The sequence below is a fragment of the Podarcis muralis genome, chromosome Z (assembly GCF_964188315.1).
Source record: "Podarcis muralis chromosome Z, rPodMur119.hap1.1, whole genome shotgun sequence".
Lineage (NCBI taxonomy): Eukaryota > Metazoa > Chordata > Lepidosauria > Squamata > Lacertidae > Podarcis > Podarcis muralis.
The window spans coordinates 3,547,416-3,574,759 of NC_135673.1; the positions used below are offsets into that span (position 1 = coordinate 3,547,416).

A 27,344-nucleotide genomic window follows, 5' to 3' on the forward strand; every position below is an offset into this window, starting at 1 on the left:
CTGATGAGAACTGTAGCCGAAAACATCTGGAAGGCCTCAGCATGGTGAAGATGAGAACTTTTCTCTACCAACCTTCAACCTCTCATTCTCCATTTTTAATGAGGTACTTTCTGTGACCTGCCGGTGCATTTTGTCCACCATGGCATCTCTGTCTTCCCGCATCTTGTCTTCCATAGTGGTTTGCTGTTCCACCATGTCTGAAATACGGCTTGAATACATGTCAGGGAAAGATACATTAGTCCAAGGAAGAAAGACGCAGTCTCAGTTCAAAGCAGAATTTCACAAAGATGACAATCATTTTAAGGCACATGATTCCCATATAGCAGAAGAGGGAAATCTATTGCCCTCCAGATGTTGGCTGGGGCTGATGGGAATCTAACAACAACTGAAGGGCGACAGACAGCCTGGCCCTGTTAGAGACAGCCAGTGTTGTGTAAGGGTTAGGGTGTTGCAGCAAAGAGATTAACGTTTATATATTTATCAATAATCTGGAAAAATTAGAGCAGCTTCCCACATGCAACCCATCCCCTTTCATTTGGCCAAGGAACTTGAAAAGAACCAGACCTAGGAATTCACTCTAAGGTAAGTCCACTCAACTGTGCTACTATTCACATGGGAAGAGCAGTCTCAATCTCCCTTTAGAGGTGGACCCATGACAGCCAAAATATATCAAGCTTTGCATGCAAGGGGCACAGGATCTTTGGAAGACATGGGATTAGTTCACACCTAATGTCAAACTGAGATCAAATCCTAGTCTACCATCCTAACTTGAAATGCAAAAAACAAACCATGGTATGCCAGCTCGGATATTATGAATTGAGCTAAGAAGGCTTGGTCACAATTTCAACCCAGGCCTCCAGGGGAGACCAAACATCTTCTGACACCACAAATGCCAAGGAGCAGCTACTGGAATCATTTCACTTTGGATTTCCTAATGGATTCCCCTTTGCACTCAAGCTATCTGGATCCTAGGAACAACCACTGTGCAAGAATATTCCTCAGTTTTGGCAATTGTATAGAATACTTAGATTTGCTCAATATTAATTAATGGATTTAGCTTCTTTCATATTAGGGAATTTAAACCCAAGTCCACAATCAAAAAATCATACTGATCTGTCTCATAATGTCAGTAGTGAAATACTGGATATTTTTATTTGCTAAGTTTAAAAAAAAGTAATTTCAAAGTTTCCATTTAAAAGAACATACCAAGAGTGGCTTACAAAATTTATAAAATACCTCACTCATAGACATAAATAGAGATTCAACTTCTCTGTCTTTACTGGCAGTAATTTTTTTGTGCAAGGCTCTTACTTGCCTGTTTCACTACACTGGGGTGGTTAATGTCAGATCTGAGGGCCCGCTGGCATCTCTTTCTGGCCCTCGGAACACTTTTCAGACCAGACTGTCCTCTCTGCAGGCAACTGTTGTCTTTCATACCCCACACCCCGTTTCATAACCTGATCTCCTGTCATTCCTTCAGCCTTTCTGCAAAGAAGTCCACATTCTTTGACAACTTAGGCCTTGAAAGCAGACTAAATGCAAAGAAGCCAATACCAGCATTCTGTGACTTATTGCAAAATCGCACAATTTGAACCCCCTTTAGCACAGAGCACCAACAGGATTATATGCTGTACACAACACAGTTCTGAATGGATTTAAAAAATCCTAAAATCACAGAGCTGGCAGAATTGCAGTCACAAGTCATGGAGGAAACAGAAATGACAGAGAGCCAGGACATATGGCCGTCACCTTCTTAACTAACTAAAAAGAGAGTAATGCAGTGATGGGGAACCTGTAGCTCTGCAGTGTCGTTGGACATTAAATTCCCTCTACCCCAAACAATTGGCTATGCTGGCTGGGGCTGATGGAGCCCAGTGGCTTCTTCAGGAGTCCACAGTAATCTTTTGGATCTGAGTGTTGTGCTGTCTCCCGTCCATCCCTCCACGCGAGCCGTTTTGGGAGCCAGCTCCAAATGGGACAGCACAGCTCTCACCTGTTCAGCATCACAATCTCGACTTCCAGATCACTTTTGTCTTTCACCACCTGGTTGTAGCGGCTTCTCCATGATTCCAAGGTGGACAACGCCTCAGCAACATAGTTGTCCTGCCAAGCAAGGCAACAGGCAAGGTTAGAAGAGCAGCCACATTGTTTGGCATAGAAAACAAGAACTCGTCTGACACCCCACACTAATGACAAGTTGTACAAAGCAAATACAATGGACCTTTGGGTAACGTAACTTTTGGGTTGTGAACGTGGCAAACCTGGAAGTGTATACTTCTGGGTTTTGCCATGCACACATGCACAGAAGTGCTCTGTCGTGCCACATGAGTGCGCAGTAGCAGCGCCTCATGTTGCAAACTTTTCGGGGTACGTAAGGACCCCCAGAACCAATTAAGTTCGTATCCGGAGGGTCCACTGTAGACTTTCACAGCAGCCCTGTACTTCTAGCCACCTTCAGCCAAAGCCAAGCCTAGAAGATCAAGGCAAGCCCAATACAGATCAAATGCTCCTCAATGTCCTAACCAGGTTAAGTGGTCAACAGCATGCTCATTCCCTTTGCAGATTCTCCCCTTCTTTTCCTTTTCAGCTTTCACAAGGGTGGCACAGAGTTACATCTGCAGCGATGACTTTGATTACCATATTTTTCGTCCCATAGGACGCTCCGTCCCATAGGACGCACCTAGTTTTTGGGGGAGGAAATAAAGGGAAAAAAATTTCCCTTTATTTCCCCCCCAAAAGCAGGTTGGGGAAACCGAACCAGGTCGAGGAACAGCGGGATGGCGGCGCTGCGCCTCTCTGCTGTCCCCCGAGCTTGTGGGGCTGGCCGATGTCTGCCTGGGGCGAGGGGCACCCTGCTTCTCCTGCAGGGCTCCCCACGCTGCGGATGTCTGTCCAGTGGGCGGGGCACTCTGCTTGAGGGCGCCCCGCTCGCCGGTCGGCAGGCTGCTATCCGCAGCGTGGGGAGCCCTGCGGGGAACTCCTGCAGGGCTCCCCATGCTGCGGATGTCTGTCCAGAGGGCGGGGCGCTCTGCTTGAGGGCTCCCCGCACGCTGGGCGGCAGGCTGCTATCCGCAGCCTAGACAGCCCTGCGGGACCTCCTGCAGGGCTGCCTAGGCTGCGGATGTCTTCCTGAATCCTGGAGAGCTAGAGGGGTCAGTGTGCACCAACCCCTCTCTCTCTCCAAGCTTCAGCGAAAGCCTGAATTCGCCCCATAGGACGCACCCAGATTTCCCCTTCATTTTTGGAGGGGAAAAAGTGCGTCCTATAGGGCAAAAAATACGGTATACCTTGCTTTAAATCAAGAATTAAAAGCTATTTTGGTTGAGAACTAACCACAGTTGTCATTTATCTCCAGTGCATCATAACACTAAGCCATATTAATGTTGGACAGGAAGGGAAGGTGAGAAGAACAGAAGGAAGAAGAAGATGGGGAGGAAGTACATAAGCCTATGGGGAGCTCCCAGGTAACATTCTTCCGTCCTTATTGCTGGTGTCCTCAAATGAAAAAAATAAATGGTGTGGGGAAGCCACTCCACAAAACTTTGGCCCAATAGTAAGTGATGCCCTGGCATGGAGGCACCAGAGCAACCATCACCTTTTCTGCCAGCTGGGCATTCAGTTGATCTGCATACTCCTCGCTGCGCTCCGCTCGCTCTTTCTGGGCCTTGATTGCATTCTTCAGGGCGTCCTTGTCACGCTCAGTCTTCGTCTTCAGCTCTTTCAGCTGTTCCATGATATTTTCCACTTCTGCCTTGTGTTGAGCTGCAACACGCTCCAGATTCTGAAAGGAAGGCAATCAGGGTACATGAAGAAATTAATTGCGGTTCAGGCAGCCAAAGACTAACTTTTCCTCCCTGCAAGAGCTGAGAGCAGAGCATAGAGAAATGTCTCAGGCCAGTCTTATACTATCCAAAGACCTAGTAGAACTAGTTGTACACAGTCTTAGTTCTGCATCTTTTTCTCAGTTGGTATATAGAAGGAAGATGTGTTCTGCCACCCCTTTCTTCACACTTATTCCTACCACCAAAAGTTTCTACTATAATCTCTAGCTGTCTGTCTATTTATTCTGGAGGATCTGGGGCAAACCACTGCTCTGGGGCAGGATGCTAGAACAGATGCAGAACCACTGTAGAACCCCAAGTTTTTGTATTCTTCTTTCCCTACTTCTGACCTAAAGGATATTATAAACCTTTATAAACCTTTATAATATCATTTAGGTCAGAAGTAGGGAAAGAAGGATACAAAAACTTGGGGTTCTACAGTGGTTCTGCATCTGTTCTAGCATCCTGCCCCAGATACCCCTGCCCGTATGGGCCAGTCGTGTCCGACTCTGGGGTTGCGCGCCCATCTCGCTTAAGAGGGCGGGGGCCAGCACTGTCCGAAGACACTTCCAGGTCACGTGGCCAGCGTGACGAAGCTGCTCTGGTGAGCCAGCACCAGAGCCGCACACGGAAATGCCGTTTACCTTCCCGCTAGAAAGCGGTACCTATTTATCTACTTGCACTTAGGGGTGCTTTCGAACTGCTAGGCGGGCAGGAGCTGGGACCGAATGACGGGAGCTCACCCCGCTGCGGGGATTCGAACCACTGACCATGCGATCGGCAAGTCCTAGGCGCTGAGGTTTTACCCATAGCGCCACCCGCGTCCCTTAAAATTATATTGTTATATATATTGTCATTCATGATATGTCTGTTTCTGTAATTTTATTATTCTATCCTATTTTTCTTGCTTCAGGACCGGGAAGAGATGCACAAATTTAATAAACCTAAAGACCAAAGTGGCTCAAGAAACTACTGGATTCTTTAGCAGAAAAAAGCACCAGCTAAAAGTTTATAAGTAGCTATGTAAGAGGACAGGAAGCATCCATCAGCATGGGAAGCTCAAGTAAACTGAGTGAGACCAATGGTACATCTAGCTAAGTACTGTCCTACATAGAAATACAAAAGAACCACCATTTAACTGGGCAGTTTTTTTATGAATTACTTCTAATATAAGAACTTATAAAAACAGCAGGCAGTAGGCACTATTTTAAGAGGCTCCCTTTTGTCTGAAACAACTTCCTCATTCTGAGACCATCACTTTGAGAAAAAGACAGGGCTTCCACAGCCTGGGTAAAGCTCAACTCACATGAATAAATGAATTCCATGAGGGCACTGCAAAATCCAGGTTTTAGAATTTAATTATTGGGTGTGGTATGCATAGAGTCTGGGGAAACTGGGGTGCAAGTTGGGCCACAAAGTGACTGTATTCATGGAACGTGGCAAACTGCTTCCATTCATCGAAAAGTTAACCATACCCCTGCTGGAATAAATGGCCCGTCGCCTTGTTTGCAGAATGCATAGAATTCTGTGTGTGACCCAATGCCATGTCCCCATCCCCTCATGCACTACAATCTATTCTGAACTCGGGCCTAGTCTAAACGTGCAGCAAAATGAGGTGGCTGAATTTTGTGATGGCAGAAGAAACTGTACCACTTTGGACTGTGCCAGAGAGGTAGTGACACTTTTCTTTCGAATGCGCTCCTCTGTTAAAAGCCCTCTGCGCATAGTAAGTGACCACATACCAGAGGAAAAACTCTGCACAGTCTTCCTCTTCGTGTACTAACTTAAAACCGCACACACTCAAAGGAACATTAAAATAATAATTGTATTCCTCCACCCCCCAACCTGAGAAGTCCACTGCACCACTTCGTCTGGCTGACTGTAGAGCACTAGGCACTGTTTGCTCAATATCACAAAGGTACTGTACCCGGATCTGGATCTGCAGGCGGTTATTCTCAGCTTCTTTGTTGCGCAGCTGTGCCTGCAGGTGGCCCCTCACGGCTTCCATGGATTTGGAGAGTTCAGATGCGGTCTTTGCTTGGTCCTAAAAGAAGGGAGCAGGGAGGGAAGCAGGTCCATAAGATGATTTCTTCACCCTATTGCCCCCCAATTTCACTGGGAAGCCAGGTAGACATTTCCCAGCCAGATGGGCAGGGTAGAAATAAATCATCATCGTCATCTCACAGCATAAAATGCCTCTGGGGAAAAACTTACCTTTTCCGTCTGTATCTGAACCATTAGATCATCAACTTCTTTTTCTTTCTCTTGCAGTTTTTTTACCAATTGCTGCAAAACAGAGAGCCCACAGTGGTTGATGATAGTAATTATTTGTCAAGTGTTCAAAATTTCCTTGGTGATGTGCAACAACTGCAACAACCAAGCAACCCCAACTTCAATCTTGTATTTAAGTACTAGCCTGGTAGCCATAGGCGAGAAGGAACCCCATGTAGGCCACGTAGTGGGCCGGTGGTGGAGTGCCAGAGGGCTTCTTCCTCCCCTGTGCCCAGCACAGAAATGAAGCAGGCTGCTGGAGGGATGGAACACTCCACCCCCGCCCCCGGAAAAGCAGGCTAGTATTATTAATTTTCTTTTGCGGGCAAGTAACTGTTTTGCACTTGTTCACAAAGCTGCCCTAACTGCTGGCTTATAGTCTAACAGACGCAACAGCAAAGTAAAGGAAGAAACAGGAAAGTGAGCAAACTGAGGCTCCATTTCTAAACGTTGATGTAACCCAACCCAACGAGCCTATGATGAAGGGCGGATAACTAATTGAAATACGTAAAGGTAACTTGCAACTAACACATGCTTGGCTTGCGTGCAAATATAAATAAATAAATAAATTATAGAAAGGGTGCAGAACCTTGGGTGGCCGGGAGGTGGGGTGGGGGGGATTTCACAATCCCACCTGCCATTGAACCCAATGCATTTTCCCTATACATGATTTCTGCTTTACCCTGGAACATAACCCCCATGTAAGCTGAGAATCACCTGTAACAAAAATAATAAAAAGCTTCATGAGGCAGAAGAACTGAACAAAGATTCATTTCCCTCTGGGGACTGTTTACAAGAGATGTATGTTAATTGATGAACTGGTCCTCAATTGTCCTTATAACAGCCCTAGGTAGATTATTTCCCCCATTTTACAGATCAAGGAACTGAGGCAAGTGCCATTTCATTAGAAAACTAACCTCCAGGGCAACCTTGTTTTCCTGTTTCAAGAACATAATCTTAAGTTCCTTCAATATACAGGCAAGAAACACAGAGAGCGAATTTCTGGCATATATTTACCGCTTTTTCGGCATCAGCTTCAGTAAGCCTCTTCATTAGTTGCGCCTGCTGCTCAGCCAACTTCTGAGAGTCTTTCTACATAAAGTGTTAAAGAGAGAGAGGAAGAAACCAAAAAGGAAGGTTTTTTTAAAAAATAATCCATCCCTTTTCCTATAGGGCTGGCTTTTGCAGAGCAATGATGGTGTTGCTTCTGAAAGGGGTCTGGGTGTCGCTGACTTCTGTACCAAAAAGAAAACTATGGTATATCGTAATGATATAAAATTATAGTAATGAGAATATATGTAAATAAAAGACTACAGTTAAGATAACATAATGTAAGCAGTAGTATTGTATGTACAAAAAGCCAGAAAGAGGAAGTTGAGGGAAGTCGGGGGTGGGGGTGGGGAATGGGTTGCTTGAATTTTGTTTTTATATGATTTATGTGACTATGATAAATTTAAATTGTAAAACCTAATAAAAAAATTTAAAGGAAAAAAAGAAAAGAAAAAGAAAACTATTGCTTTGTGCCCCTTTCCCTAGCAAACCCAACATTATGAAACACTACAGTGGTGTACAAAATAAGCAAAACTGTGTCTGTGTGTTATTACTACAGTATACAGGAGACTAATAGGCAGCCCTTTTGATTAAAGAGCGTCCAAGATTATTCTAAACTAATCAGAAATGAAAAGAGCAAATTAAAGAAATGAAATGAAAACAGCAAATTAAAGAAATACAATTCAACACCACACACAATCATAAAATCTTTTTTGAAAGTTGGGAAAGGGTAATTAAGTCTTAAGGGCACCATGGAAAAATTGAAGTGGCCATCCCTAGGGGGAGAGTATAGAAAGCAGGAAGTACTGTATTAATTGTAACCCAGAGATAGCCAAGACGGTGCCCTCTAGTAGCTGTCAGACTAGAGTGGCCCATATTCAGGCACAACAGGAATTGGAGTCCAGAAAAATGGGGGAAGCACCATGTTGGCTACCCCTGCTGTAACCATTTCTCTTGCCAATTGCACATTTAAGTTTAGGTGGCATCTGGTGCCACATGTTGAATCCCAAAAGACTTGCCATTTGTGTTTTCAAACAGCTACTACCTCAAAAATGTGCACACGCAAGTTAACGAAAGCTGCACGCAGGAAAGGAAAAGCCTTGTGCTCTGCATTCCTTTCCCTTGCTGTTTAGCCATAAGGTCACCCGTCATCACCACGCTCCCTACCAAAAATATCCCAGCTTCAGATTTGTGCTTTTTGCAAACATAAAACAAGCAATCCAAGACACTTCAAGCTGACTGTGAGAATGATCAGCATTGCAATCTGCCTAGATATTTTGATCAGAAAATTTGTGTTTTCTTGGACCAGTTTAGGATTCTCTGGTGTAACATACCGGATAGTCAAACGCAATCATAACGCAGAAAATGTAATCCAAATCCTTCTGTCACACCGAAGGGCTGCTCTACACCTTGTGTATATGTACTGCATCAAAATGGGGTGGGGATAGGGAACCCACAATTCTCCCACATGATGCTGGACCACAATGCCCACCAAACCCTGACCACTGGCCACGACAGCTAGGGCTAGCAAGAGCTGGTTCAACAGCAATTTCCGGTGTCGACCCAATATGGAGGCCGGCTGGCCGAAATATTGGGAAATTATAGAAAAAATTGGAGACAATTGGAGGCTGCAGAGCTTTGAAAAATTAAAAAATAGGGTGCAGGATTGGTTTCTTTATGCTCAAGTTCAAGAGATATTTAAGTCGGATAAAAAATTAGGATTCCAGGTGGAAAAATCGAAATTGGAGACTGAACTGTTAGAACCTAAGACTAAGGTACTTTCGAGAATGTACAACTTGTTGCTTAAATGGAACACTCAAGATGAGACAGTCAAATCAGCCATGATAAAATGGGCTCAGGACATTGGGTACAACATTATGTTTGAAGACTGGGGAAGGTTATGGACCACTGGAATGAAATTCACGGCATCTAATGCTTTGAAGGAAAATATTATGAAAATGATATATAGGTGGTACATGACCCCAGTCAAGCTCGCAAAAATATAACACCTGTCTGATAATAAATGTTGGAAATGTAAGGGGGCTGAAGGGACCTTTTTTCACCTTTGGTGGACTTGCCCAAAAGTGAAGGCCTTCTGGGAAATGATCTATAATGAGCTAAAAAAGGTGTTTAAGTACACCTTTCCTAAGAAACCAGAGGCCTTCCTCCTGGGCATTGTTGGCCAAAAGGTGTTAAAGAAAGACAGAACCTTCTTTATGTATGCAACTACAGCAGCAAGAATACTCATCGCAAAATACTGGAAGTTACAAGATCTACCCACACTGGAAGAATGGCAGATGCAATTGATGAACTATATGGAACTGGCTGAAATGACTGGCAGAATCCGAGATTTGGGAGAAGAAATAATGGAAGAGGACTGGAAAAAATTTAAGGACTATTTACAAAAACATTATAAGTTGAATGAATGCTAAGAATTTGCATGATTTGGAAATGTTAGCTTTAGCAACCAGATTCAGTGATTAGGAAAGTAAGTTATAAGCAAGAAAAGATTGAAATTTAAATTAAATTATATTTATTTCAGAGTACAAGTTATTGACAAAAAGTACTTTAAATTTTGAAGTATGATATCTGAAAGGTACAATATGATATGAAATAAGGGAATAATTTGCTGATATGTGTATTGTGAGGAACGCACGGTGAGGGAGACGTGGGGAAGTCCAGTTGGTTATGGAAAAATGTTTTCTGAAAGTTGGTTTTTTTATCTTTTTTTCTTTTTCTTGTTGTTGTTTTTCTTTCTTTTTAATATGTCTTATATGTTTCCAGACTTTGTAACTGAAAATCCAATAAAAATCTTTAATAAAAAAAATAAAAAAACAACAACAGCGATTTCCGGTGTCTGTGCAGACGTGATTTCTGGTGCCATGCAGGGACTCGCCAAGTGTGCGGCTCGGTTCAGGGGCAGCTCGTGGGCTGGTTAAGCAACCACCGTGGGCCGCTTGTGGCCCATGGGCCTTAGGTTGCAGACCCCTGATTTAGATTCTAGAGGCACCACAATAGCTACCCCTGAGGGAGACGAGTCAGATGTACCAGTAGGCCTACTCAGTAGAAGACAGCTTCCTAAAGATGCATTTCCTCTTGCATAAGCAGATTTTGAGAACCAGACAGGAATTTACCCGTAACAGCACTATGCACTTCTACTACCCTGTTTGTGCAAAACTACTAGTAGGCATATTTGCTATGCACTGTTCTTTAGGTCGAGTCCAAAGAAAAATAGGAATCAGTACCAAAGAGCAGGTGTTTCAGTCCTCACTCACCTCTCGACCATGTTGCTCTCTAAGCAGGTCTCGGAGCGTACGGTTGGTTTCCTCAAAAGTACCTAACTTCTGCAACAGCAGTTCTTTTTGTCTAGTAAGTGTGTTGATGTCCGAGACTGTCATGTTCTTCTCCTGGGGGGAGGAAGGAAAAAAAAACCAAAGCCAAGGCTATCAGATTTGCTATCCAGCAGTATAGCTTCCAAATCTTTATTCAACAAGGCTTTGCCAGCTACATGTGTAAACAGCTTCAGGGCAAGTTTTGGATGGCAGAAAGATCCACTATTTCTGCTATTCAAGTACTTAAAAATAAAGTTGTTGCACAGTGCTTTACATTTGCCACCTCACCTACTGTGAAATCTAAGATTAGCAGAGCAAAGCTGCAGATATTAACTGATCAATTCATAACTTGATTAAAGATGTAGGATTGAATAAAGAGATGCCACTGTTTAATTAGGAAGCCAAGTCTGTACTTGGAAACTAATTTGTTTTAGTACACACAGTTATTGAGAACTGTGAGTGTAGAGCAAGCGCCAAGACATTTCGCTCCAACTTATCCCAATTTCACATACAAAAGTTGACTCTTACACCGGGAACTAAAAAGTATCCTCTGCTGTCAATGAAATCAGCAGGGAAGTTTCCTAGAAGGAATTAGCACCCATATTAATATGGATCTTGAGAACCAGAAGACATACTGAACTGCTGCAGTCAACTGTTACAGCCATGCAAGGAGCACAATTTAGCTTGGCCAGGTTTTAACTCAAACCATGCTTGCCACAAGTTTTTCCACAAACTGTGCCCATCTACCCATCAGCTGGCATCGCTTGTGACATCAGCTAATAGGCAGGAGGACAAAGTTTAATCTTCTGTTGCTGCTGTAATGGGAACAGGATCACACAGCCTAAGCAGCAGGATTAAAGGTGGGAGCTTGAGATTGGGTACTTGAAAGGCTTTTGCAACTCTCACCTTTCTTCCCTTCTAAGCAAAGTCAGAGCACTGGAGAAGTTCCCTCCTTTGCTTGCAAGACTTGCCTCTCTTAGTCCCTTCCTGATAAGGATCTGGCCCCGGAAGCTAAAGAGGTCGCCCCCCCCCCTCACACACACACATTATGTAGGAAGCATGGTGCCCTCATTTGTGAGGGTCTGGTTTGTACACACATAAGAACAATGTGGAAGGATGGATGAGCAGAGCAGAAATCATATGCTTGGGGCTCCCCCTTCCTCAAATAAAAAACTACACTGTAAAGACCAGCACAGCAGGTAAAGGGCTGGGACTGAACCCCCCTCCTTGATGTGTATCTATTTGCAGTTGTTTAATAAAACAGGGAAGGGAGCAGATGATTCAAAACTTATTGAATTGAATCCACAGGTGCCTTCAGAAATCAGATGTCCTTCCTTCAGCTGAAGCAGTTCAGAACCAGCAGTGGCATTTGAAAACAAAAAGAGGAGATGAAGCAATTTTTGCCAATTCTCTAGGGCTGGGTGATGTTAGGTTTCCAACACCCAAACATCTCTACTTGGTAATAAACTACAATGTTGAAAGAAGCTATACTGGCCCCAGCCGGTGAGACTGCAGCAGCTCTCACCACGGCAGCTGAGGTGCTTTTGACTCCAGCACCTCATAGGATGAGGCCAATGCAACTGGCCCCAGCCTGCTGATCAGCTGGAGGGTGGAAAGGCTCCTGCCCGCAGTGGGCTGAGCAAGGAGCAACAGGAACCTTGAGGGGTCCTTTGTAAAGCTCCCTCAGGCACGCTGCCTCTTTGTGGGATGGTTGTTCACCCTGAGAAGAAAGACACAGCTCACCCTTCTGGGCTAAATCCGCAAGGCGGGGGGGGGGGGTGGAGTCTAATGGAGCTGGGGACAAGTCTAACAGGCAAGTGGGAGCTCCTTTCAACATCTCCGTTAATGGGAACACAGACATGCACCCGAGTGGAGAACTGTGATGAAGCCCGCACCTCCCCATCTGAACAGCCGCGATCATGCTCCTACTCACGTGCAAGCAGGAGCCGAAATGAGGCTCTCACAGCTGGAGAGCACATAACAGAGCCCCCACCAGTCCTGGCTCGTGTGAGCCGGTGACAGGTCCAGGGGCTCCATAAAACTGATTGGCTGAGGCGAGGGCAGAGGCGCACTCTTCAGCCAAGCAGTTTAAGGAAGCAAAGGGCGGAACAAGCTGTATCATGCCTCGCTGATGCAGCTTCTTTCTCCCTCTGCTGGTGAGAGGAACAGACCACGATGACAGTTTCACCTGATGGTATATCACTGGTGAAACAGCCACCGCTTTGGAGTCCCTCTGCCTCCAACGCCCAGCTGCAGTTTGTTTCCCCCTCAGCATGCTGGTAGCAGAGGAGGCAGCAGTTTCATCCACGATAAACTGCTGAGTGAAACCACCATCGTGGTCTCCCTCTCATACCAGCCCTGAGCAATATATCAATAGGTCACCCAGGCCTACAACTCTCCCTTCGGTTTCCCCTGCCAGGTCCTGTATTGTTCAGGAGGGTCCACCCAGTGCTCTGGATAGGATTTCTGGAGTGGGAGTGGGTGCATCAGCAGAAAAAGAGAACCAAGACACAAGGGATGCCCTGTCTCATGAGCAGAACAGTTTTCCGGGGGCTCCACATCCAACCTCCCCCTGCACTCTGAAGTGGTGCACAATGCAGTGTTACCACCTCATCTTCCTTGTACATCTAGACAAGCTTAAGCAACACCACCTGGGAACGGCCAGGGGAGCAGCCTGCCGCGCTTTTGCTCTTTTCCCAGTCAAGAGACCAAGGGAAGCCACCAGACTCCCCACTGAAACCGCCTGCTCCTCCTTGGGGATGATCCCAACCACCACCTTTTGAAAAGCTGCTTCTATGCACTACTCTGGACTGGCACATACAGATTTTAGTTTGCAGATAGCGTCCTTCAGGGCCTTAATCTGTTTGGCGGCAGCTGCTCCATCCAGCTCAGCCTCCACTAGCTTGGACATCAAGCATTCTTTCTCGTGCATCAAGTGCCGCTTCTGAAGTCTGGAAAGGAATAATGTGTTAATCCTCAAATTATTATTATTATTTATTCATTTTTTAACCTAAAACTTATTAAATCCCCTATGCCTTGTAAAAAAAGGCTAGAAAAGACACTAGGCTGGAGATTGCGCCCTGATGTGCCAGTTTTAAACATATAAGGAATCTTGAAACAATTATAAGGAGGTAAACAGGTAAAGGTAAAGGACCCCTGACAAGTCCAGTCGCAAACGACTCTGGGGTTGCTGCACTCATCTCGCTTTACTGGCTGAGGGAGCCGACATTTGTCCGCAGACAGTTTTTCCGCAGACAGTTTTTCCGGGTCATGTGGCCAGCATGACTAAGCCGCATCTGGCAAACCAGAGCAGTGCACAGAAACACTGTTTACCTTCCCGCTGGAGCGGTACCTATTTATCTACTTGCACTTTGATGTGCTTTCGAACTGCTAGGTTGACAGGAGCTGGGACTGAGCAACGGGAGCTCACCCCGTTGCAGAGATTCGAACCGCCGACCTTCTGATCAGCAAGCCCTAGGCTCTGTGATTTAGACCACAGCACCACCTGCATCCCAAGGAGGTACTTAAAGTCATAGAATTCCTTGCCTCTCACCATGAAGAAGCACAGCCTACCAACTCAGGATTCTGCCACATGTTTAGACTGAGCCTGAACAACATAATTACAACAACAGCAGAAGGCATAGGTCACACCACGTCCCCCAAATGCTCTTAGCTGCCCAGGAACTGCAGTCTATCATGAGAAGTTTGACCCTCTACTGACAGTTCTGCTGGTGCTTATGAGCACTTGTCTGGGACAAATGGGGGCATTTCCCCTGGTTTGACACAGGCCCCACAATAGAGGTGGAGGAGTAACAGTGCATACAATACAGTTGCCATTTTCAGCGGCTTCCACCCAGACTGCTGAATCTTGGCTATGTCAGGGATATTTGGTTGCAATGGTTCAGATCAGTTATTCCAAGAAAGCCCTGCTACGCTGAAGCAGACAGAGGCTGCTCCCAACGAAAGAGGCCAAGTGTAAAAATCATAACCCTGCTTCGAAAGAGAATAAGAACCCACTCCTGCACGACCACAACCACCTGTAAATTGTAAAGGGCCATGGGTTTTGCCCACAGCTGCTCTCCCAAACCCAGTGATATACAGAGATAGGAAGGGTCAAAAGCTTAATTACATGCTAAGGTCTTTCTCCTCCTTCATACGTTCAATATTGCGCCGGAGAACAGTGTTCTCATGCTCTGTCTCCACCAGTTCCTGCGTGACCTCGTCCAGTTCTTCCTTTTGCTCTTCAAGGAGACGCTTAGCCACACATCGCCCATCATCCCGCTTTGGCATTTTGATCTGAGGACAGATCTGAGGACACATCTAACAAATTCAACAGAGAGAGAGAGAAAAAATTTTCACCCACAATATATCAGAAAACAAAAACACTTTGGCCAACAAATTTAGCAAGATTTTAGTAAAAGAGGAAATATCACAATTCTGCCCATTCATTCAGCCCATTCAAAGTGGAACAAATTCTGCTTTGCCCAACAGGAAGGTGGGCTCTAATAATGCAGAAAGTGAGAACTGGTCACCTGAACGGAACCCCTGTACTTGGAGCTGTTCCATTGTTACAGCGTACCGTAGCATCTAGACTAAATGCCCCCAGGTCTTAATTCTTACAGGGCTGAAATTTGGAGGATGTCAACTGAACAGGGAAACACACGTTATACCAATTTACATGGTGGCCATTACATGAAGAGCAAGTCAATAATCCTCTTAATAAAGGTAAAGGGACCCCTGACCATTAGGTCCAGTCGTAACCGACTCTGGGGTTGCAGTGCTCATCTCGCTTTATTGGCTGAGGGAGCCGGCGTACAGCTTCCGGGTCATGTGGCCAGCATCACTAAGCCACTTCTGGCGAACCAGAGTAGTGCATGGAAACGCCGTTTACCTTCCCTCCAGAGCGGTCCCTATTTATCTACTTGCACTTGGATGTGCTTTCAAACTGCTAGGTTGGCAGGAGCAGGGACCGAGCAACGGGAGCTCACCCCGTCGCGGGGATTCGAACCGCCGACCTTCTGATTGGCAAGTCCTAGGCTCTGTGGTTTAACCCACAGCGCCACCCGCATCCCAATCCTCTTAATAGAAGCCTGCTAATTTTGCTACAGCTGTTTTGTTCTGCTAGCTTTGGAAAACTTGTCATCAGGCACCTTTTCTTGTTCTCTGCTGTCTTTTTTAAACAGGGTAAAAAAAGAAAAAGCAGAAAAGGTGGGGTGGGGAACCTGAGACCCTCCAGATGCCCAACTCACATCGCTCTCAGCCAGAATGGCCAGTGGTTAAGGATAATGGGATTGGAATCCAGCAACATAAGGAGTGTCAAAAGTTCCCTGTTTCCTCTCTTTCCTCTTCAAACTCAGGTTTCAACAATGAAATTGGCTGGCAGAAGGATGGGGCAAAAATCTTCACGCAATTCACCCTGACACCACAAGATGTTTTACACGGGGGTTGTGCCACATCATTTTCTACAAAATTCCAAACGTGAATTCTAAACATGTTGGAAGAAGAAGAAATATCAACTCAACTCTGACCGCCTCACCTCATTTTTCAAGGTGCCCACCACGTTCATTAAGCTCCCTATCTTCTTCTCGTACTTGTCCATTTTGCAGTGAATGGCGTCCTCCTCGTCTGTTGAAAGATCACTCAAGCGGAGCACTGACAGTAACTTATCTGAATCTGGAGGAGTTATTTCCAGGCGATGGGTTGGTCCCTGATTGAGGAGGATAGGACAGAGGCTGTTATTTTGCTTCTTACACCTTTCCTCTCATGAGAGGATTTTTAAAAAAAAACACCCAACAACAACAAACTATTCTTAAAAACCTGTTTTTAAAAATCATTCTACAAACAGTTAAAAACATTGTGATCTCAGGGTTGCCAGGAAAACTGTCATTCAGACGTCTAACTCCAGGGTAAAGAGGAATGATTGCTCTTTCAGGTCCTTGATCCCAATCCAGTCAGGATTTTATATGCTGGTACTAACACCATGAATTGAGCCCGGTCGCTCACCGGCAGCCAATGCAGTGCTTTCTGGACTGGGGCAGCAGTGGTTTCATGGGGCTGCCCCACTTACCACCCAGCAGCTGCATTCTGCACCAACCTCCACGCCCTCCTGTCCTCAAGGGCAGCCCCACAATTCAGATATCATGTCAAACAGCTATTAACAGACAGGTTCTCAGTTCTTTTGTCTGATGACTTTTTAATTAGGTGTCATGCCATGTCACTCACTCCTCCAGGACTGTACCAAAGAAGAGAACATGAGTCAGTTCCCATCTCCATTGTTAAAATGAAAATGCTGAACTGGAAGATTACTTCACTCAAGTAGATGTGATCAACTCTCCACGCATCTGGTTGGGTTTCCCCAGACACTCTGGGTGGCTTACAGCATATATAAAAACATAACACATCAAGCACTAAAAACCTCCCAATACAGGGCTGCCTTCAGGTGTCTTCTAAAAGTTGTGTAATTCTTTATTTCTTTGACATCTGAAAGGAGGGCGTTCCAGAAGATGGCTGCCATTACCGAGAAGGCCCTCTGCCTGGAACAAGCAGAAGACCCTTGGAGAAGGACCTCAGTGTCTGGGCGGAGCAATGAGGGTGGAGACACTCCTTCAAGTATACTGGGTCAAGGCGGTTTAAGGCTTTAAAGGTCAGCACCAACACTTTAAAGGTCAGCACCAACACAGTGTTCTCGAAGCTACAAACATGAGTCTGACCAAACTGCGGGAGGCAGTGGAAGACAGGAGTGCCTGGCGTGCTCTGGTCCATGGGGTCACAAAGAGTCGGACATGACTAAACGACTAAACAACAACAACCAACACTTTGAATTGTGCTCTGAAACGCACTGGGAGCCAATGAAGATCCTTTAGGGCCGATGTTATATGGTCCCAGCGGCCGCTCCCATTCACCAGTCTAGATGCCACATTTTGGATTAGTTGTAGTTTCCAAGTCACCTTCAAAGGTAGAGCGCATGGCAGTAGTCCACGCAGGAGTCAACCAGAGCATTTACCACTCTGGTGAGACAGTCGGCGGGCAGGTTGGGTCTCAGCCTATGTACCAGATGGAGCTGGTAGACAGCTGCCCTGGACACAGAACTGACCTGTGCCTCCACTGACAGCTGTGAGTCCAACATGACTCCCAGATTGTAGACCTGGTCCTTCAGGGGCACAGTTACCCCATTCAGGACCAGGGAGTCCTCCACACCCACCCTCCCCCTGTCCTCCAAAACAGTAGTTCTGTCTTGTCAGGATTCATCCTCAATCTGTTAGCTGCCATCCATCCACCAACCACCTCCAGACACTCACACAGGACCTTAACTGTCCTCACTGGTTCTGATTTGAAGGAGAGGTAGAGCTGGCTTCTCCAAAATCTGGTGCTTAATACTAAGGACTATCAAAAAAACCGGCAGAGAGGAATTGAGAGAGAATTAAGAGCCTCGGATGTGAGATCTCCAGGCTGATAGTAGACTAAGACTGATGGACACTTGTTAGGGATTGAAACCGGGAAAGGGGTGGGGGGGAGTTTGGGAATCCAAAGGGTGCATAATTATAATCTGTCTTTTCTTTTTATTTGTTTTGTTATTAGTATAAAAATTGGGGAATTCGTGGAAGGGAATTTGGGTCGACTTTAGAAAAAAGGTTTAAGAATGTGCACTGATGTACAAATACGGATGTTTATAAGGTAAAATTGGTTTCTTAAAATGAACTAAATATAAAAAGGTTAAAAATTGGGGATAAGAACTTGTTGAATTAACAATTTGAATTGGAATATAAGAAGGGGAGGTGTGGGGAAGTCAGGGAAATATGTTATAGAAAAATAAGGATTGTAAACTGTATGTGTTTTTAAAATTTTCTTTTTTTTGTTTTCTTTTTTGATTTTTAAATGTATTAAAGTGAAAAATCTTAATAAATATCTTTTTTTTAAAAAAATGAAGGAGAGGTAGAGCTGAGTATGATCCGCATACTGATGAACACCCAGCCCAAAGCCCTGGATGATCTCTCCTAGCGGCTTCATGTAGATGTTAAAAAGCACAGGGGAGAGGACAGAGCCCTGAGGCACCCCACAAGTAAGAGGCCAGGGGTCTGAACACTGATCCCCCCCACACCACTTTCTGGACATGGCCCAGGAGGAAGGAGCGGAACCACTACATAACACTGCCCACAACTCCCAGCTCCTCTAGACAGTCCAGGAGGATGTCATGGTTGATGGTATCGAAGGTCGCTGAGAGATCCAGCAGGACCAGGAAACTGCTTTCACCTCTGTCCTTAGCCCACTGGAGATCATTGACAAGTGAGACCAGGGCAGTTTCAGTCCCATGATGAGGCCTGATTCCCAACTAGAAGGGGTCTAAATGGTTCGTATCCTCCCGGTGTGCCTGGAGTTGTTCAGCAACCATCCGTTGTTCAGAGACCACCTTGCCCAAACATGAAAGATCTGAAACTGGGCAATAGTTGCTCATATTGGCCAGGTCCAAAGATGGTTTTTAAAGAAGCGTTTAATAACCACGTCTTTCCACAGGCCTGGGAAGGCTCCCTCAGAGGGAAGCATTCAGCACCCCCAGAGCCCATCCCCCAGTCCTTCGTGGCTCGCTTTTATTAGCCAGGATGGGCAAGGATCAAGGAGACAGGTGGTCGATTTCATTCATCCAAGCAGCCTGTCCACATCCTCGGAGGCAACAGATTGGAACTGATCCCATGCAACTTAACTAGACAGGACCCTAGCACTCTCCTGCCCCAACCCTGCTCCCTTAGTGGAGCATACCTCTTTCTAAATCTGAGTGACTTTATCTGCAAATAATTTAGCAAAATCTTTGCAGGAGATCTTGGGGTCCTCACCAGGCCCCAATGGCGAAGGAGGCGGTTAGATTGAAAACCACCTGAAAGTGTCTCCTGCTGCTGTTCTCTGCAGATGCAATAGAGGCGGTGAAGAAAGTCTTTGCTGTTGCTATCGCCACTTGGTAGGCTCAACGTTGAGCTCTAACCTGTGTCTGGTCCAATTCAGAATGAGTTTTCCACCACCGGTGCTCTAACCGTCTCAGCGATTGCCTCATTGCCCTCAGCTCCGGGGAAAACCATGGGACTGTCCAGGACCCATGCAATTGGGAGAGGGCACTTCAAAGCCAGACAGTCGACAGCCCTGGTGAACTCCACATTCCAGCAGACCACCAGGGAATCAGCTGAAAGGCCATCAACATGGGATAAAACATCCCCTACCACTCCCTGGAAACCCTTTAGATCCATTACGTGGAAGAGCTGGACCATTCGAATGAGCCCCATCTCCCTAAAGAGGGGGTCGCAGAGAAGTCTATCATTTTCATTTTACAGTAAGAACACTGAATGATGATCCAAATACACATTTAATTTTGACATCCCCCTGCCCTTTCCACGGTTCACTTCATGATTTTCTTTTCCACTACATATTCTAATTAATCCCTATCTTTTCATTTTCTCATTTTCTATATCTCAATAGTTATTACTGCTGAATTTACTCGGTTACTGCTAACTTTTTAATCACAGTTCAGTAGTTTTCTTGCACCCAGGGCAAGCAGGGTGCAAGAGGAGCAGATGGAGCACAGAAGCTCCATGCCTGAACCAGAGTCTTGAAGATTATGGTGGCTGTCACAAACCTTCATCTCCTTTACACTTCATAAGGGAAAGGGAATGCCCCATCACAATGCAAGAATATTTTCATACCAAAGCATTTGCATTGAAGATTCACCCTCCTGTCCCAAAATACAGGCCTAGACCCCCAAATTGTCAAACAATTCCATTGTCTTTTCACGATCCTCAAACCCATGTACCAAAATAAATGGATCTTATTCATAGCCATTAATGCTCCCTGTGGCCGTATACCACAGGAAGTTATAACCCATTGATTTATTTTAATTAGTTTTTTGTTCTATTTATTAAAAACAAGAACAACACTTTCATAAAAGCAAACGTCTCTTTTAAAAACCCAAGGCTCATTCCCAAGCTCTTCCTGGGGGAAACCCTGGGGGTGGGTGCATATAACTTATGAGCAGAGGAAGCCAGAGAATCAACCAGGTGCTGGGCAAAAACATTCCTCTATAATCAGGCCTTTGGCTGATTAAGCCATCTATGGCCTTTTAAACAGGGCAACAGCGGGAAGAGTTATTGTTTTCATTTCTTATGTTATGTAATTTTTTGTTTTTATACGGCAAACCGCCCTGTGATCCTTGGAGGGCAGTATAAATTTTTTAATAAATAGTAACTGTTGGCAAGGTGACCAACATGAAAAGCTGCCTTATACAGAGACAGACAGTCCATCTAGCTCAGAACTGCCCAACATGCTCTATGTTTTCAACCCGTGTGCCATGGCACCCTGGAATGCCTTGAATGATGGTCAGGGGTGCCACAGGCAACACTGGCCTCTGTCCCTCTTTCCTTCCCTACCTTTTCTGATGCCCAAAGACTTGCACAGCTGTTTGCTGCAATGGTCTTGGCTACAATCTCCACAAGTGAATGGTGCTCCTGGGGCTGGCCAGAGGGTGCTGGTTGCCAGGAGCTGAGGCGGTCTCGGAGTAAACAAGTTAGCGGACAAGGGAGCCCAGCAAGCCAGTCCACCGGCCTTTGATGCTGGGAATGCACAGACAAGTGGGAGGCCAGGCAGGCATTGTGCTGGCCTTTGTTGTGCTTGCTGTGTGCAATGCCTGCCTGGGAGCTGAGTGCCCAATGCCAAAGGGAAGCCTTCCTGCCATGCAGGTCCAGCGGCACCTGCTACTGCCACTGCTGTCTTCCAAGGTAAGGTGCTGGCCTCATGTTCACCTTGGGCCAGTCTCCAAGGGGCAAGGGGTGACATAACTGGAATTCTGAGGCTCTGAGCGTGTTTCCCCACAGGGGAGCCGCAGAAAGAATGTAGTTGGCCAAGAGAGCCATGAACTCAAAAAGGTTGAAAACCTCTGCTGTATACGATTTCAGCCAGGAATGCTTCAGCACACCTGGGACCTTCCGCACACAAAGCATGTGCTCTGTGACTGAGCATCAACTTCTTCCCAGTTCAGCTTCTGAAAAGGCCTGTTACTAGGCTGCAAAAGAAACAGCAGCTGTCCTACCTCCCACTTGTATGATGACTCTCGGCAAGATGTTTTGCCCGGGGGCATCCAGGGGACTTTGGTTTTTACTCGAACACTGCGGCGCACATTCACGGTATCCCCTTTCATTTTCTGCTTGTGCTTTTGCTGTGAGGATGGGGGAGCAGAGAGGGGGAAAGGGAGAGAGAGAGAGAGAAGTACTGTTTTAGTTGCCCAAAACACTTGCTGAGATTACTTCCACCCCTAAAATTTGTGCAACGAAACTGGAAGCCCCCAACAAAACTATTCCAACAAACTGTACCACGAAAAAGGCTTCACATTCTACATCACAGTGCAGTCTCAGTAACCATGCTCAGGAAAAAGAAATATAGGTACCGCATAGCGAGGAGTATGGTACCCCTGAAAGCAGCTTTATTCTTTGTCAGTCAGGATCATTATGACATCATCATGTCTCTTAGTCACTTATGATGCAAGGTGGGCCTTAGTTACCCTGGGAAGATTAGATCTAGTGTATGGTAGGAAAGATTTAGGTCACAGCTGCAGCAAAGTACTGATTGTGAATTGGAAACACATGATTCTGCATCTGATCCCAGGGCCACCTACTACAGGACTTACCAGGAACCTGAAGCTGCTGAATGGGTAGGCTGCAATACATCATTGAAAGTGAAAGCCAAAACACATGTATGTAGACAACAGAATCGCAGACAAGACACCAACTCTTAGAAAGACAACAGAAGGTGTTTCACATGACTAGATGATATTACAATTCTCCTGTGGCCCACAATATTTGCATGTGTTAAGAAAGATTCAACAGGGTGCTTTGGGCATGAAAATGTGCTAAAATTGAAAGGGCATTAAACTCAACTGCACCCTCAACTGCAGCTCTGTTAATTAAAGCCCACAACATACACACATTTAACTTGTGCATGTTCAACTTTACACACATGGGAGGGGGGAAATAAAATAAATTTAAAAAGGGGCAGAAAGTGGGTGGGGCTCCAGGAAAAATGGCTTTGGTACTCCCACCCATCACTGAACCTAATGGGTTTTGACTATACTCAATTTTGACTTTAGGTGTGATCCCCAGAACGTAACTCCCCACCTAAGTTGTGGGCTTACTGTTTTTGATTAATTAGCTGCTGGTTTGCTCTTCAGCTGTGGAGTGTAACGGTTTTAAGGAACTATACAATTTTCATTCTCCATGGTAAATGCATAGGTTCCACTGTTTCTGCTGGTTTGGAGTACCCAAGTTGCCAGACAGTGGATGGTTTACAGGGCATGAGTTCATTGCACCCACTATTCCTCTCCCCACAAACACTAGGGAGAAACAAATCAATAGGTCAGCGTTAGCTGAACCAGCTTTCTTGATTTGTTTTGCTCTCCATAAATCTTGATGGATAAAGCCGAGATTTGTTCTTAGCTTACTGACTGTAATTTAGCAAAGCAAACCACCATCCCTGGTAAGGGACACAGTTTGCTTTTTTCATGCACTAGGTAAAGATAAAGGATCCCTGGACGGTTAAGTCCAGTCAACGGCAACTATGGGGTGTAGCGCTCGACTCGCTTTTCAGGCCAAGGGAGCCAGAGTTTGTCCGCAAACAGCTTTCTGGGTCAAGTGGCCAGCATGACTAAACCGCTGCTGGTGCACCAAGGACTGTGCACTAGCAAAGAGGAGCAAACCAAACCAGATTAGGTTTACCATGAAATGTAAACTGGACAAATATGTTAATTTCAGCACAGTTTGGAAAAAATCCCCTTCCTGCCATGACATTTGCCATCATACCCCCCCCCCAATTATTTCCTTAATTAATGTATAAGACTTCAAATAGAAATTTGTATTAATGGGAGGAAGTGGTATTGATTTTGAAGGAAGCACTAAACAAAAACAGTCTTTAAGAAGGAAGATATGGCACCCATGAACACAAGCCAGAGCAGTAAAAAAAAAGAAAGAAAAAAAAGAGGCAATTTTCTACACCTACACATTGTGACAAGAGCTGCAAAGTAAAGCAAACAAACCATTTGGGCCTGCTCTTCTTTTGCAAGGTAGGAAGAGGGCTGGGTTTTCACTGGTGCTTCTGGGGGCTGGGGCCTTCATGATAGAGCCCCTACAAACACCCAGCTGCACACTCATACCTGGGATTTTGCAGGTGGTGGTGTTTTCTGACCCTTTTTAATATGGACATGGACAGGGGTATTTTCATCCACATGGACGTGCAAAGGGGGAGTTGTGGAGCGGCTCTTCATGGTTCTTCTCCGATAACTGGGAAAGGGCATTCAATACAATGGAAAAAGGACCTGTGAATAAGTAGACCGGAAATAACAACTGTTCCTTGGACCCAAGTCTTTTTAAATAAAAAAACCAGGACGTGTAGCTCTGTTGGGTAGGAACATGCAACTGATTTGAAGCCCACTTGATCACATAGCCATATGGCCAACGTACAAAGGAATTTAAAACAAGTTTAAAGGGAGTCTGGAAACTGTGGCTTTTTAAAAAAACATGTTGTTCATAGTTAGTGTGTCACTTAACTGTGATTGTTTAAATATGGTTTGTTTTAACAAGTCCCCTCCATGGTTTGAAGCTGACTTATTCTGAACAAGCCATAGTTTAAATTCTCCACAGTTTGTTAGTTTAGATGACAAATCAAGCTGCAGAAGCTTCCAAATTCCTAGACCAGAAGGCAGGGGAGCATGCAAGTCTCAGGCTCACTGCTGTTTATTCTCATCATGCAAAAGCAGCTGTGGGGAACCTCTATCCCTTCAAATGTTGCTGAACTATAACTCCTATCATCCCTGGCCATTTTTACTGGGGCTGGTGAGAGTTGTAATTCAGCAATGTCTGGAGGACCGAAAGTTCCCACCCCATGCTAAGGTTTAACAGCTGAACTGCATTGCCTCCAAACAAGATCACTGTCTTCAAAGAGCATCTTATGATCTTGTGTCCAAGAGATTTTGAGAATATGCTAATCAAGGAACTGTGCATGCTCCAGCTCACCTTGATTTCGTTTTTTTAAAAAACTACTCAATGAAATACTCTGGAACGCAGAAGCTAAACTAAATATCCCTTATTTTTCTAGGATTAATCTAAAACATTGTATTTCAACTATGAGTAGAATGCCTGGAATAGAAACTCTGTATAGAAAACTCTTTACATCTTAAACTATGTTTGTACCTTACCTCAGTACATACCTTCACAAAGTGTAAATGCCGTTCCCTGCCTCCATTTAATGACCGCTAGAGCATTTTGCTAACTTCCCTAGTGACCATCTATGAATACATATAGCCTAGCATACATTCCGTTCTTGCTGCCCTCATCATGTGGAGACAACCCCCTCTTAAAAGTTTGCACTATGGCTAACTTATGCTACGTGGTACAGTTACATACAGTTAGCAGGAGAGTGTCAGATTCTGGTGATGCGTTTTTTTGAGTTGTGACAATTACTCCACTCCTGAAAGAAGGGGAAAACCTAGAAAATAAAATGAAGCCACCAATTTAAAACAGCAAGCATTCTTGTTTCCAGTACACAGCCACAGCAGTGAATCCAGAAACAACTGACTGAACATTCATACTGTTCTCTACATAACTCTGTGCTTCTTGCAAACTACCCATTTATTAGCCTCAAGCCCAGATAGTTATATTTAGGCTATTAGCACAGTCTGCTTTAGGTACCAAGGACTAGTATATGCTTACACCCCAAAGGGCCTCTAGATGTTGCTGGACTACAATTCCCACAGTCACTAATCATTGCCCATGCTGTCCAATGCTGAAAAGCTGGGAATCCACAGCCTCCCCATCTCTTGAGAACTAACTCATATACCATTGTCAATCTGAAGCCTCTAGATGTTTTGGACTACAATTCCATCAGCCTCAACGAACATGTGTGTGCCCTTCCAGATACTGTTGGACTATAATTCCCGTCAGACACAATATGCAAGGCCAATGGTTAGTGGAGATAGGGCTTGGAAGTCCCACAGCTGCTGAAGCGGTGGTTCCCACATTCTTTGCCCTCCCTCCAATGGATGACTTAGAAATTGCAGGTGGTCTTGGCAAACCACTTATATGATTTATCTGATCGCTGCAGCCATTGAAATCCACTTTGGTAGATGCTTGGTGTGTTTTTTTCTTGCATTTGCGCCGTTCCTTTTCCGCCTCCTCCTCCTGTGCCAGGATCCCCCGCCTTGTCCTCACTCCCCACCCCGAGCAACGCCCCCAGCCGCCGTTTCCTCAGCCTCCTGCCCCCGGCTCACCATGGGGTTCTTAAGCGGCTTCGCAACCGCCGCCTCACGACGTCCTCAAAGCCGTGGATGAGGCGGCGGTAGCTGCAGAGGCTGCTGGTGCTGCCATGGAGACCTTGGCACCGTTGGGGCGCCGCCACCGCCGCCGCCGCGCGAGCACAGGAACTCCCACCGCAGCGGCACGGCGCCGCCGACGAACAGCTGCAGCTCCAGGACGCGCAGGCCGACTTCCGGCTCCGCCCCCGGCACGCCGCACGCCGCTCCCCCATTGGATGGTTCAAACCCCCGCCGCCGCCCTCGTGACCCCAACCCGATCGCCCGGCCGCCACAGGCGCTCTCTTTGGCGCTCGCGCGCACTCCTGCCGGCCCCTCTTGGGCACGGGCCGGGGGCGCGCGTGGCGTCACAAGAGTCACGCCTCCTCCCGTCGGTTGCTATGGGAACGGAGCGGCTCGCGTCCTGTTTTGGGACGCGCGCGAGGTGAGGCCTGAAGACGATACCAACGGTTGTTGAGTTGGACTCCAACTCCCATCAGCCCGCAGCCGGCGCGGCCAATGGTTAGGGCTGACGGGAATTCGAGTCCGGCAAAGGCCGGAAGACCTCGGAAGTCCGCTATTGGCATGGGGGGGGGACAGGCGAGGGGGGCGGGTGAGGACAGCTGGGCGTGTATTCTGTATGTATGTATGTATGTACAGTGGTACCTCGGGTTACAGACGCTTCAGGTTACAGACTCCGCTAACCCATAAATATTACCTCAGGTCAAGAACTTTGCTTCAGGATGAGAACAGAAATCGTGCGGCGGCGGCAGCGGGAGGCCCCTTTAGCTAAAGTGGTATCTCAGATTAAGAACAGTTTCAGGTTAAGAACGGACCTCCAGAACGTATTAAGTACTTATCCCGAGGTACCACTGTATGTATGTTATTTTGTTTACAATGTGTATATCTTTATTGTTTGAAAATACATAGATACATTTATGCCAGGAAAGCAAACAAACCAATAGACAAACATACGGTCAAATAAACAAACTATAAATTGACAGACAGTAGCAATATATGAAATATATGAATTCTTATAACTAACATCCTGTACTCCCAATGATGTAAACGATTGTAAAACAAGAAATTAAAAATGACTTCCAATTAGTCTTGCTGTACTTTATCTGTTGATTATCTTATACCGCACAGTACTTAATTCGTTCCGGAGGTCCGTTCTTAACCTGAAACTGTTCTTAACCCAAAGCACCACTTTAGCCTATGGGGCCTCCCACTGCTGCCGCGCAACCGCCAGAGCACGATTTCTGTTCTCATCCTGAAGCAAAGTTCTTAACCCAAGGTACTATTTCTGGGTTAGCGGAGTCTGTAACCTGAAGCGTATGTAACCCGAGGTACCACTGTATTTCTTATATAGTTTCTGTTAACTTCCCTGTATTCTGCATCTATATTTAAATCTCTCTGCCCTGCCACCAGGGTGGCACGCATCATCATTAATCCATGCAACATCCTTGTGAGGTACGCCTGGTTTGGGAGAGGTGGTCATACGCTGACCCACAGTACTTCATGGCTTAGTAAAGATTCGAACAGAGGTCTCCAGAATCA

The 27,344-nt window shown here is 45.8% G+C and overlaps 1 protein-coding gene and 1 long non-coding RNA gene across 8 annotated transcripts in view; both read right to left on the reverse strand.

The window, feature by feature from the left end:
* LOC144326116 (uncharacterized) overlaps nt 1–27,344 on the reverse strand; it is a 276,840-nt gene that overhangs the window by 210,462 nt on the left and 39,034 nt on the right. The window lies entirely within an intron of this gene.
* Nucleotides 1–27,344, reverse strand: part of ODF2 (outer dense fiber of sperm tails 2) — a 40,626-nt gene that overhangs the window by 11,246 nt on the left and 2,036 nt on the right. For 2 of the 7 annotated variants that reach the window (XM_028714493.2, XM_028714500.2), the window contains exons 1-13: nt 25,764–26,035; nt 24,901–24,982; nt 21,540–21,665; nt 16,011–16,181; nt 14,604–14,794; nt 13,296–13,425; nt 10,418–10,549; nt 7,110–7,184; nt 6,036–6,107; nt 5,749–5,865; nt 3,596–3,781; nt 1,994–2,103; nt 73–208 (exon numbers count right to left, since the gene is read on the reverse strand). In XM_028714493.2, coding sequence (XP_028570326.2) covers nt 73–208; nt 1,994–2,103; nt 3,596–3,781; nt 5,749–5,865; nt 6,036–6,107; nt 7,110–7,184; nt 10,418–10,549; nt 13,296–13,425; nt 14,604–14,794; nt 16,011–16,181; nt 21,540–21,665; nt 24,901–24,982; nt 25,764–26,020 — 1,785 coding nt within the window. In that variant the 5' untranslated portion in view covers nt 26,021–26,035. Of the gene's footprint in view, nt 1–72; nt 209–1,993; nt 2,104–3,595; nt 3,782–5,748; nt 5,866–6,035; nt 6,108–7,109; nt 7,185–10,417; nt 10,550–13,295; nt 13,426–14,603; nt 14,795–16,010; nt 16,182–21,539; nt 21,666–23,651; nt 23,814–24,900; nt 24,983–25,763; nt 26,036–27,344 lie in introns of those variants that run through there. The other 5 variants (XM_077922643.1, XM_077922642.1, XM_028714495.2 and 2 more) reach the window with 5 other exon arrangements.